We start from the raw sequence: 13,925 nt of genomic DNA on the forward strand, positions 1-13,925 counted from the left end.
TACAACAGGTTGTAAAACTCAAGTACTTACAGCTTCAGCTAGAACATCACCAACTTTCTCGATCTTCAGAATCGTCACTTTATCTTTGTCCAATTCCTTGTACATTTTTTCCACGACGCTCATGTATGGGCTCAGCATACCAGTTATGAGGAGAATATCAGGTCGACACCCTCGAAGTATCAGGTCTTTGCGGCTTAAAATCAAAATAATTTCGTTCAATATTTCGGAAGCAAGTTCATGAACGCCCTGCCGCGGCCGTCGGGAAGTGGTCATATATTTGTGTTTCCGTGTATCGACATATATTTTTGCGTTATGAAAACACGTTCGTTCACAGCCCTTCCAAATACATTAAAGTAATCTGATAAATAACCATATTTTTTTAATAGTTAACGGAGAACTCAGCACTTCCTGAGTTCAATTATTTAAACTAAATAAATAAATTCTACATTAATTAAGACTGAATGGCCCCTTTCCCTAGACTTTCTCTTTTCTATGTACTTTTATAACGACAATGAACGTCTATGAAGATAATAAGTGGTTGTATAAGTATTAATTTTAACTGCCGGAAATAAATGTATGTACCATAATAACACGTAATATTGTGGGTAATAGTTTGTTACGTCAATACTATATAAATTGGATACTCTTTATGTTTAAAAGAAACATGAGAAAATGTCCTTCCATAGGACAAGTCGTAAAAACCTAAAGAAATTGTTTAATAATGAGCTTATCAAATCGAAACCTTAAAATCTATATATATAAAAATGTTATGTTGGTTTGTGAGTGAAATTTTAACATGATATATAATCCGCATCAAGGATTGTTTTTATCATTTTTTTATTTTTTTTATTTTATCATTTTTTTTCACAAGTATTGCAAAATTAAACTTATATGAAATGTTTTATTTGTTTTGTTTCTCATTTCTCAACCATTCAATCACAATTTGCACAGCAAAGCATGGCAGGACACAGCTAGTATGTTATATAATTGTTAAAATAGGAAAATTAAATTGTCAACACTAAACACACAGATGGGATTAAGTATATGGTTGATTTTTTTTAAACTTATAATTTTTTTTTGCCTTGAATTGCCTAGGATTGCATTAAATTGCCTAGAATTGCCTAGGATTGCCTAGCAATGCTAAGGATTGTATAGGACTGCCTAGGATTGTCTGGGATTGCCAATTCTGATTTGGATAGATACGTAACATAGCACTTATCATGTAATTCTTACACTTACTGTATAAACGCTCGCACATACTGCTTGATATTGTGTGTATTGAGATTCCCTCTCAATCGAGATCTGTATTCTGCAAGCATTCTCTCCCTCTCGGCCGCCTCACAGGCGTCACTTGATATTTGCTAAAAACAAAAACAAATGTAAACATACATACATTTCGTTTGGAGTTTAGAGTTTAGGGTTCTAGTGCACAGGCGCTAATGAAAGATTTAAGTTGGCGCCTGGTTGATAGTACCGGTGACCCCAGAGCTGGTGCTTTCCTCGCTCAATGAATAAGTATCTCAATACAATGAGAAAATGCTGCCACAATGAAAAAAAAAACACACACCATTTTTTTTTTAAATTAATTATTACTATGTAGGTTAAGAATTTTGAAAATACTGTATATTTGTGTAAACATACGTTTAATGTATATGTTACGAACTGGTCTATTATAACTTCGTCTTTACCGTTCTGAAAAAACAGTATATAATTCCACAACTATGCAGGAAAATATACTAATATAAAGATATGGGTAATAATCTTTGTTCACAAAAAATCAATGGTTATTTTTTGTATCAAATGATTGTTATTAATTAATTTGTGTTTTGATTTTAAACCAGGTTTTCCTGTTAGGTACTTAAAATTTTATCATATTTTAATTTCTATACTTCTTAAACGATGATAGCTGTTATCAATTATTAGTAGTCCAAATTTAATATCATTAATTACTTTTAACTTTAAGTAAAATAAAATAACAATAACGGATAAAAATGTCAACACTATTAAAGCAATTTCTTCCAGACATAATTTGTTATTTAATTCGCTTTAGAAATGACTTTACAAACCAAACGAAAATCATGCAAAATACTTTGACCTTGTTCTTAAATATAAAAATAATAATCTACTTGTGATGTCAATAAGGATACAATAAATATTTTATTAATCGAAAAGGTCGTACTTTTGGTGTTACTCGTATTTAAAATGTCAAAGAATCAAAAATAACTTTTGCATTGGAATTTTTTCGATACTTTTAATTCATTTCATATTTTATGAAATGAATAACAAATAGTTCTTTTAGTATTATATCGACCAATACCACTTGCACACATTTCTCAAAATCAGTGATAATGTAGCAGCACTGAAAGAATTCCTGAAATCGATCAAGTAGTTTCTGAGTTTATTCGTTACAAATATACAAATCTTCATAAGATTAGTATAAATATAATTTAAATTAACAGAATACCGCCTGCATTGTATTAGTCATGCAACTATTAGTACAGACAATTCAATAATTTATTGAGTTATGGACACAATGCGTCATTATTCGAAGAAGATATAATGAAGCAAAAATAACAAGTTAATAAAATTAATAATTTTACAACAAGCAAAAAACATTAAAGGTATGGGAATATTCTACAAGAAGTGTGCGAAGACAATATTCTAAGCTAGTGTCAAGACAAGGAAATAAAGCTAAATAACTTTTATGGCTATTGTAAATACTCGCCGAGAGCCCGAGAAGTCGTATCAGTATAGCCGCCACAAGCGAGATTTATTAGACAGCAATTCTGATGCCAAGATTACGACATCAGCGGTACGGATATTGAGAGATCTACATCGAAAAGCCTCGGAAAGAGCTATAAGCGGCAAGTTACTGAGTACGGGCGCAGGCAAGGCAAGTGTTTACAGCCGCCGTTAAAGCGAATACATTGAATAAGGAACACGCTTTGTACTAAAAACATAGAGGAATTTCAATAATAAATGTTAGTTGAATTAAAACTTGTTCCTTACGTAAGTGTTTGGACATTAATTGAATAGATATTTTGAGTGAATAATAAACATCCGTTTCTTATATTCAAAAATATCAAGAGATATTACTTATATTAAGTGCACAAACAATTAAATCATACGGTCGAACTTAGGTTTATTTTTTAATAGTTTTCCACGCAACGTTCAGGCTATTCAAATTGTATATCATAAGATAAGAACAGTATTAGATTTCTAAATCATTTGTTTTTCTAATAGGCAAGTATGTGATCAGCGTGCTGTGCCTGTCACACACCGCTGACTTTTCCACTGATTCCTCACGGTGTTTTCGTTCACTGTACGTACGAGCGACTGCTTAATGCGCTCATAGGCAGAAAGTCTATTGGTGCACAGAAGGGGATTGAATCTAGGATCTCAAGGTTGAGAAACGTACGCTGAAGCCTGCTTATAATAGATAATCCAAGTTACTCGAATTTATTATTTTTTGTATTTTGCTTCAAATGGGACATATATTTCTAAATAAGAGTGTCTATGTGCGCAATTAAATGAACATTTGCTAATACAATTAAGGAACGTCTTGAGGTGTCTTAAGATAGAAATTTAGAGTCGAATTAAGACCTAACTTTTTTTATTTTGTTATTACCCTTAGTCTTCAAATTCGTCGATGTATATAAGATACATAAAGAGTAGCGCCTTATTAAACTTGTGCTCACGTAATACTTTTCCTAAAAATAACTAATTTGACTAAACTGCTTTAAGACAGAGCATTGATTGGAATAAGAATTGTAATATAAAAGACAATTCATACTCATTTGGTAAAAATTAACTTGTTTTTAGTAACGATCAAAATGCCCAGTTGGCATATTATTGCAAAGAATTTATAGTATACAGTATTTAATCATATTTATGTGACCAAATTCCAAATTCAAATTAAACTTCTAAATCAATTAAAGCAATGCTTGCATGCTTGATTCTAGTCAAAAGACTTATAAAAACGTATTTATTGAACTGCCGCCAAATATTATTAATTTTTATCGTGCCGAATGATTGCCGTACAAACGTTTTATATTTTACGTTAATAAAGCTATTTTCATAGTTGTTCACTAAGTTTATAGACAAGATCAGGCGCGCTCTGTGAGAAATATAGTAAAGAAATAACCAAGAAGCTTGTAGTTAAATTATTTTATAAATAGATTTTTTTTAAAAATCCTTTAACTTATCCTTTTGATGATCTTAATCATTATAATAGGCCTTTGCTATGTTTTGATTAATAATAATAAAAAACCGTACAGCTAGAACCCTATATGGGTTAGGCCACAGATGTCATCAGACCACCATTTCTGGGTTCAAATGCTAAATTCGCTAGGTTATTTGAATTTTTTATCAAGTCAAGTCAAAACTCATTTATTCATATAGGTAACACAATGTACACTTATAAACCTCAAAAATGAAATGTACATTAAATGCTTCTAATTTTACATTTACTGCCAGTTCTCAAATCAAGGGCGTAGAACGGAAGAGAAAAACTGGCAATACTCTCCGCCACTCATTTTAATCGCCAAGTTTTTGTTTTACACAACGTTTATAAGGAGCTGCAACCATTACACCATGTTCCACATGACATCTTAAGTAATAAATAATAATAAAATAAATTAAAAATAAAGATTTGTTCTCTATCAGCAGGAGGCATGGTGAAATAGGAGCACGCACTTACATTCTCGTGGGAACAATACGCAAATACGTAGTAAAAATCACCGCATACACGACTTCAAGTATCGACAACATAATTTTAAAGTTTAAATTTCACTTACATTTTCAAAGTATTATAACAATGTCCAAACACCAATATGAGAATTAGTAACAAAAGAGCAGTACCTGATAGCGATAGTGAGGGATCTCTGGTGGGATATAACTCACGTGTCCGAACTTGTGATAGATGAGGAAATCTTCCTCAGACTGAGATATGTCGGTCCCGCGCCAGCGCGAGAAGCGGGAACGGAAAGCGTCAGCCACAGAGGATGTTGATCCCGTGCAGTTAACCAGAATCAGACCTGTTACAGAAATCTATATAAAACTAGCTGACCCGGCAAACTTTTGTTTTGCCATGTATATTATTTCTAGGAAACATATCAGGGGTAGGTTCATCACGTTTAATGGCTCAAAGTCACGAGGGTTTATAAACACCATATCATCAGAGCTGATATTAAAAAGACAATGTGCGATTGTGTATTCAATTGTTCAATACGAACGAAGTTATGCTGTTTAAATAAAATAAAATTAGCCTGGATTACATCAAGTCCGTGTCATTATGCTTAACATGAGTTCACGACCTCCAACGGAGTGAAGGCATCCTCAAATCCTTCTACTTATGTTATGTAACCAGTTATGTTGGTTTATGAATGCAAAATAATCTTATTTTAGAGATAAATTTTTTATTAAGTAATAATGTCGGACGACGGTAGTGATACCAACTTTGTAATTATTCATCGCGTTGAATCTCTGACATATATAAAACTAGCTGACCCGGCAAACGTTTGTTTTGCCATGTATATTATTTCTAGGAAACATATCAGGGGTAGGTTCATCACGTTTATTGGCTCAAAGTCACGATGGTTTATAAACACCATATCATCAGAGCTGATATTAAAAAGACAATGTGCGATCGTGTATTCAATTGTTCTGTACGAACGAAGTTATGCTGTTTAAATTAAATAAAATTAGCCTGGATTACATCAAGTCCGTGTCATTATGCTTAACATGAGTTCACGACCTCCAACGGAGTAACGGCATCCTCAAATCCTTCTACTTATGTTATGTAACCAGTTATGTTGGTTTATGAATGCAAAATAATCTTATGTTAGAGATAAATTTTTGGTACAAAACTGGTATTCTCTTTTTTTCTTATTAGTAAGGTTGCATTAATACTTTCGGCAAACTGACTAAACCAGTTAGACATTTAATTAGAATATCGAGGAGATACATTTTTCTGTAAAAGGTCACATTTTCACGGCATTTAATTAACCAAATAATTAAATATTTGGGTACAATTTATTCATAACCGCACTAATTAGGTGAATTATGTTTTATCATTTTTATGTATTTTTAATAAATCTATTATATATAATATAATAAGACCATATATATATATCTACTAGCAGACACGGCCAAGCGTTGCTGTGTCTAAGATTTTTCTTATATACTACACAGTAGTAAACTATTCAAGGCAGAACACCAGAAATGGGGCCAACCATGCTTTTTTTGGTGGTTATGCCATTAAATTGTAGCTTATTTGAAACGTTGGTACTTTCAACACAGCGCCATCTGTTAGATTTGTGACTGTCAAATAATAAACAAATAATTTGCAATAAAATAATATTGCGGGTATAAATTGAGATGTAAGCTATCCTATCTTTTAAGTTAGATCAAACTACACACGGTGTGCAAATTTGATTGAAATCGGTTAAGTACTTTAGGAATCCATAGCGGACAAACAACGTGACGCGTAATTTATATATATTAAGATAACCTACAAGGCCGGCAACGCACTCGCAACCCATCTGGGAGAGTGAGTGTCCATAGGCGGTGTCAGTTATTATCGGGTCAGACTCCAGGTCGTTTGCCCACATTATATATACATATATATAGGTAGGAAATTAAAGAAAGTATTATGAATTAAACTTAATTATCCAAGACATTGAGTCAAATTTGATTTTTTCTTGAACACACCTAGAAGGCGTCTAGGATGAGCTTGTCCACAGCGAGCCAGGATATTGGCCCCTGCACCTTCACCAAGGCCGACAGCATAACGCACTTGGAGGAAGTCCAGAACCGTGACCATGTCCTCGCCTAATGTCTGCAGTGATGGGAATGGGTACCTGAAATAGAAATTGGATAGGGTTTTTTTTAGAGCGTATCGTCTCATACAAGGTGAAAGAGAGACCATGCAAATCATAAGAGTCTCAAGAGACTTCTGACAGTGTAAGTATCCCTGGGGGTCAGTATCATCCCGTCTACTTACTGAGTTAGGAAAATAGTTTTCGCTTTATGTACTACGTCTAATTATAAAATTTTTAAAAAACGTCACGAAGATGTGCAGCGTTTTGTCGAAGAAAAGCGAGCGACTGAGACCGATTGAGAGAGAGTGAGAAGGGTGAAGTACCATATAAAAATACTATTTTTAAAATTAAAATTTCGTAAAGAGAATTTATGAAATATTAGTATTGTTGGCGACTCATAAATATAAATATAATATAAATAGTAATATAAGTATGAGCTATAAGTAAAATAAGAATATTGTTGATAGCTCATAAGTAGAAATTAAGTATAAATAAGTTAGATAAAAATATGTAAATAATTTAAGGGAAAAATACAGTAAAATAAATTAATAAAATGCTTCGCCGAATAAAAGGGTCGCGTAGCTCTCGTCGCGGTATACGCGCGCAGATTTCTGTAAGCGCAGCTCTCGTCGCGGTATACTGTTTGAGTACTTAAGCTCGGCGAGATTTACGCAAAATCCTCTTTTTCCTCCGCAACGAACTGGGACCCAAGAATAATCGGTGAAGCAAGAAACAAGAACAAGGCGCAGTTTCATTTCAAGACAACATCCTACAATTACGCACTAGCAGGGGTGCGTGGGTTGAGGCGGTGCCAGCGATACGTCGAACCGTCTTGACAAAACGTACGTAGTCAAACCCCACCGGTATTCAAAGCCGCGCCGAGGTTACTTTGGTTACTGCACGGGTGTTCTCAAACGAACATCTATACGTCTAATCCCGTGCAGGACCGAGTCTCTGAGGCGACGTCGGGATTGGCTACGATAGTAGTACGTACGAAGTCAAACCCCACCGGTATTCAAAGCCGCGCCGAGGTTACTTTGGTTACTGCACGGGTGTTCTCAAACGAACATCTAAACGTCTAATCCCGTGCAGGCCCGAGTCTCTGAGGCGACGTCGGGATTGGCTAGAACAGTAGTACGTACGAAGTCAAACCCCACCGGTATTCAAAGCCGCACCGAGGTACTTTGGTTACTGCACGGGTGTTCTCAAACGAACATCTAAACGTATAATCCTGTGCAGGCCTGAGTCTCTGAGGTGTCGTGGGGGTTGGCATCAACAGTGGTCCTTCGAGCGCCGGATCCTGCAACGGTTGTCATCAAGAAGTGAATACTGCGAAAAGAAAATGCCAGTCACAAGGTCACAGAACGGGATGCAGCGAGGGGAATCGACGACGACTGTTACCTCCGCCACTACGTCCGAAGTCCGGACCACAGGCGAAGAGATAACGATAGAGCAGTCCACGTCGACGAGTGCAGCCAGCCATCCAGATCAAGCATTGACTCTGGCACCAGCGGGTTCCACCCGGCGGGCCGCATCGAGAGCCGTATCCAGAGCCAGCTCAAGAAGACAAGCCGAGGCCAGAGAAGAGCTGGCTCGCTGCGAGCTGCGGGAAGCGCAGGCAGCAGCACGCCTGGCCAGATTACGATTAGAAGCAGAAACGGAAGAGGAAGACTCCTTTATAGAAGATGTCAACGATAACCATGAAGAAAAGGTAGCAAATTGGATGCGCTCTTCGGCACAAAGGCCAGAAGAAATAGAAACAAAGAGCGACATTCGAGCAATAGCTGACGCAATAAAGGAAGCCATGACGACACATGTAGCGCCGCAACCGAAGTACATTCAAGAGCTGCCGATATTTGAAGGCGACAGCTCCGAATGGACGGCGTTTCGAGTCGTATATGAAGACACATCTCCGATGTTCTCTGGCATTCAGAATATGGCGCGGCTACGTAAAGCGATTAAAGGCACAGCGAGAGAAAGCATTAAGAGCCTCTTGTACTCAGAGGCGATGCCAGAAGAAGTTATTAACGCTTTACGCCGAAGATTTGGTAGACCCGACGCGCTGGTGCTAGCTGAACTGGAGAAATTAAAGGCGCTTCCCAGAACGACGGAAAATCCCAGGGACATATGCGTCTTCGCTAGCCAAATAAATAACAGCGTGGCCGCCATAAAGGGATTGAAGAGACCGCAATACCTCTACTCGCCTGAAATCGTGAAACTTATAATAGAGAAGATGCCTCCAATTCTCAGATTCAGATGGTATGATTTCACGGCTGCGAGGGAAGAGGAATCGTTCAGTGATATTCAAACGATAAGCAACTTCCTCAATTTAGAAGCGGACAAATGCGGCGCATTCGCGGTACTCGAAGACAGCAAAAGCGTACGACCGAGCGCAGCGATAAGAAGGCCAGTGAAGCAAGTTACGTATAATATCGCTGAAAGGAGTAGACCTGAAGAAATCAAGTGCCCAGACTGTGAAGGTACACATAAACTGAAAGACTGCCAAAGATTCCTAAAAGCGGCAGTCAACGAGAGATGGGAAACAGTTAAGAGGCTTAAGGTCTGCTTCAAGTGCCTCGCTGGGAAGCACCGGAAAGAAACATGCCGAAGACCACCGTGCAAGTTGTGTCGAAGATGGCACCATAGCCTACTACATGTGACGTCGGAGAGCGAACAATGTCACGAAGAGGCACCGCCCGAGACAGCGACGGTCAATACAATAAGCACACCGAAAGCTATTCTTAAGATGCTCAAGGTGGAGATATACGGACCGGCTGGGAGCAAACAAGTACTGGCGCTGCTAGATGAAGGCTCAACGGTGACACTGCTTGACGAAAACGTGGCTTCGAGCATCGGCATCAAGGGTCCTCGCGAAGCCCTGAATATAGAAACTATCGGCGGAGGGCAAATGAAAAATCACGACTCCATGATTTTAGATATCGAACTGAAAGGGATCAAGGAAAGCGAGAAGAGCACACTTAAGCGGGCAAGAACTATCAAGGAGCTCAAATTAACCCCTCAATTCGTAGATAAAAGCCGACTAAAGAAGTGTCATCACTTGCGGGGCTTACTACAAGACGTGTGCTACGAAGCTGAGGCGCCGAAGCTGCTCATTGGCCAAGACAATTGGGAATATATTGTCTCATTACAAATACGACGTGGAAAGCCAGGGCAGCCGGTGGCGTCACGAACGAAGTTAGGATGGGTTCTCCACGGCTCCGACAGCAGTGGCGTGTCGCCAATCAATTACGTGAACACATGTGCACACGCGAGCATCGTCGAAGATAAAATAGATCAGCTGGTGAGGGAACACTTCACTATTGAGTCTTTGGGGGTTCAGCCGAAGAAGCCTTCAACGGATATCGAACAGCGAGCACTGGACATATTGGAAAGAACCAGCCGACAGTTGGAAGATGGCAGATACGAGGTCGGACTGTTGTGGAAAAAGGAAGATGTATGTCTTCCAAATAATTACGCAGCAGCTTTCAACAGATTTCAAGGGATTGAAAAAAAGCTGCGTAAGGACGCTAAATTAAAAAATGAGTATAGCGCGCAGATAGACAATCTGTTGAAAAGCAACTACGCTGAAGAAGCACCAGCCGACTGCACATCGAACAAAAAATGGTACCTGCCTCACTTCCCAGTGGTTCACCCTCTGAAAAAGAAGCTAAGAATTGTCTTCGACGCTGCGGCCAAATACAACGGAGTCAGCCTCAACGACGTTCTGCTGTCCGGCCCGGACTTACTACAGTCAATATTTGGAGTGCTACTGCGATTCCGTCAAGGCCCTGTAGCAATAGCGGCCGATATAAAAGAGATGTTTCTGCAAGTGAAAATACGTGAAGAAGATAGAGACAGTCTCAGGTTCCTATGGCGAAAAGACAAGGAAGCGCCAGTAAAGGAATATAGAATGACATCAGTTATATTTGGAGCTGCGTCGTCGCCTTGCACCGCTATTTATATAAAAAACAAGAACGCAAAGACCTACTTTCATAAATATCCAGAAGCGGCGCAAGCAATAGAGCGGAATCACTATATGGATGACTATTTGCAAAGTTTCCACAGTGTTGAAGATTGCAAACGAGTAATGCAGCAAGTCGACTTGATCCACCAGAAGGCGCACTTCGAGCTACGAGGATGGGCGTCGAATAAAAAGGAGATCGTAGAAGCCGGCGGCGAACAGGAAGTGCACCTAGGTGAAAACGAAGAAAAGACTCTGGGACTGAGATGGCTGACGTCAGAGGATTGTCTTGGATTTAGAAGTAAATTTAGGAAAATCCCTGACGAGGTAGCGCGAGGCATGCAGACTCCAACAAAACGAGAAGTCACGGGAGCTGTGATGTCTACCTTCGACCCACTCGGACTGCTATCACCCATTCTCATCCAAGGAAAGAAGCTCATCCAAAAGATATGGCGCAGTGGTGTTGGATGGGATGACCAAATCACTGAAGACGACACTGAAGCTTGGAAGAGCTACCTAGAGCATATCGGTAGAATAAAAGACATCCGACTGCCGCGATGCATGTCACCATTCTGCACTGAGGGGGAGCTGCATACTTTCACTGACGCGAGTGAGACAGCGTATGCAGCCGCAGTATACTGGCGAACCAGAGGTAAAGGAAAATACTTGATAAACCTCGTCGCCGCCAAGTCGAGAGTGACGCCTCTGAAACCAACATCTATGCCGAGGCTTGAACTGCAGGCAGCTCTATTAGGTAGTAGACTTGCAGACTCAGTGGCAAAAGAACTCGACCTGCAAGTTACAAGGAAAACGTTTTGGACGGATTCGAGTGTGGTACTTTCCTGGATAAAGGCAGATCCCCGAACGTTTAAGACCTTCGTAGCTCATAGAATTGCGGAGATAGAGGATCTGACAAAACCGCAAGACTGGCGATGGGTGCCTACAGCGCAGAATCCTGCCGATGATGCGACCAGGAGTCCACCGGAAGAATTTAACGCGGAACATCGGTGGTTCAAGGGTCCAGATTTCCTGTCAAAAGGCGAAGAAGAATGGCCAGCTCCACGAAGTTTTAAAAAGGAAAAATGCGACGAAGACAGAACGACTGAGCAGGTGAATACACTTCGCCGCAGTGAAATTACTCCGGTTCCCGAAAACTTATCATCGTGGACAAGATTGTGGAGATCGACTGCCAGGGTACTACAATTCATCGACCTATGTAGAGAAAAGAAGCCGTCGAACCTCGAGCGCTGCAATAAAAGTGCAAAAAAGAGGCGAACTTACCTTCCGATCGGCGAGACACACCTATTGCGAGCGCTGGAAGTTCTAATCGCCCAATGTCAGCAAAGCAGCTTTGAACAAGACATTAAAAATCTCAAACAAGGGCGCAAGACGGAGAATCGAAGCCAATTGAAAAGGCTAGACGTCACTATGAAAGACAATCTCATAAGACTACAAGGTAGAGCAAGAACCGTAGCGGGCGTGGACAACGACTATTTAACGCCCATAGTACTGGATGGCAGGAGCGCCATTGGGAGATTGATGATTAAACATTATCACGAGAAATACAACCATGGTAATCAAGCCACAGTAATGAACGAAATACGGCAAAAATACTGGATGTTAGGCCTGAGATCAGTGCTGCGTAGTATACAACAAAACTGCCAGCACTGCAAGCTGAAGAAGGGTAAACCAGCGGAGCATCCGGCGGGGAACTTACCTCAAGAAAGGCTGAGACATGGTGAGCCCCCTTTCACGTGCACAGGTGTGGACTACTTCGGTCCAATGCTCGTGGCGATCGGCAGACGAAGAGAGAAGAGATGGGGAGCCTTGTTTACCTGCCTGACCACCAGGGCAGTACATATCGAAATAGTGCCCAGCCTGACGACGGACTCTACCATAATGGCGTTAAGGAGATTCGCTGCTCGAAGAGGAATGCCAAAGATAATTTATTCTGATAATGGAACAAACTTTGTCAAGGCCAGCAAAGAACTCCAAACAGCTATTGAAGACCTTAAAAGAGAGGAAATCGTCACAGAAGCAGAGAAGGTTGGCATACAGTGGAAATTTATTCCTCCCGGCGCACCAAATATGGGAGGAGCTTGGGAACGATTGGTGCGCTCTATTAAGGTCGCACTAGACGCTACATTAAAGGAGCGCGTTCCACGAGAGGAAGTTCTGCATACGTTGCTGTTGGAAGCAGAACACATGGTTAATTCCAGACCAATAACGAACCTAGCTGACAATTCGGAAGAGGAGGCGCTAACCCCAAATCACTTTCTCATTGGGCGATCCAGTGGAGCTGCACGCGTTGGGCATTTTCCTGATGCAAAGCTGGTGGGCAGAGAAGATTGGAAGACCGTTCAACGACTCTCTGATCACTTTTGGAGGAGATGGCTACGGGAGTACTTGCCCACGCTACTGCCCAGGAAAACGACAGGACGACGGGAAGGCGAGCAGCTGCAGCCAGGCGATGTGGTTCTTATCGTAGATCGCACGCTACCACGATGCACTTGGCCGAGGGGAATCATCGAAACCACGTACCCCGGGCCCGACGGAAGAACCAGGATCGTGGACGTCGCAACGAAAGGTGGAGTGTTACGAAGACCATCGTCTAGGATCGTCATCTTGGTGCCTGCGAAGTCGCCGTGCAGGAATGACGGTGCTACGCACGAGGGGGAGAATGTTGGCGACTCATAAATATAAATATAATATAAATAGTAATATAAGTATGAGCTATAAGTAAAATAAGAATATTGTTGATAGCTCATAAGTAGAAATTAAGTATAAATAAGTTAGATAAAAATATGTAAATAATTTAAGGGAAAAATACAGTAAAATAAATTAATAAAATGCTTCGCCGAATAAAAGGGTCGCGTAGCTCTCGTCGCGGTATACGCGCGCAGATTTCTGTAAGCGCAGCTCTCGTCGCGGTATACTGTTTGAGTACTTAAGCTCGGCGAGATTTACGCAAAATCCTCTTTTTCCTCCGCAACGAACTGGGACCCAAGAATAATCGGTGAAGCAAGAAACAAGAACAAGGCGCAGTTTCATTTCAAGACAACATCCTACAATTACGCACTAGCAGGGGTGCGTGGGTTGAGGCGGTGCCAGCGATACGTCGAACCGTCTTGACAAAACGTACG

The 13,925-nt window shown here is 40.3% G+C and overlaps 1 protein-coding gene across 12 annotated transcripts in view; it reads right to left on the bottom strand.

Moving 5' to 3' along the window:
- LOC125056930 (uncharacterized protein ZK1073.1) overlaps positions 1-13,925 on the bottom strand; it is a 53,028-nt gene that overhangs the window by 4,629 nt on the left and 34,474 nt on the right. For 10 of the 12 annotated variants that reach the window (XM_047660290.1, XM_047660299.1, XM_047660298.1 and 7 more), the window contains 4 exons: positions 6,712-6,860; positions 4,861-5,036; positions 1,240-1,361; positions 31-193 (listed from right to left, as the gene is read on the bottom strand). In XM_047660290.1, the coding sequence (XP_047516246.1) occupies positions 31-193; positions 1,240-1,361; positions 4,861-5,036; positions 6,712-6,860 (610 nt within the window). The remainder of the gene's footprint in view (positions 1-30; positions 194-1,239; positions 1,362-4,860; positions 5,037-6,711; positions 6,861-13,925) is intronic. The other 2 variants (XM_047660294.1, XM_047660291.1) reach the window with 1 other exon arrangement.

The sequence above is a fragment of the Pieris napi genome, chromosome 15, assembly GCF_905475465.1.
Source record: "Pieris napi chromosome 15, ilPieNapi1.2, whole genome shotgun sequence".
Classification (NCBI taxonomy): Eukaryota; Metazoa; Arthropoda; class Insecta; order Lepidoptera; family Pieridae; genus Pieris; species Pieris napi.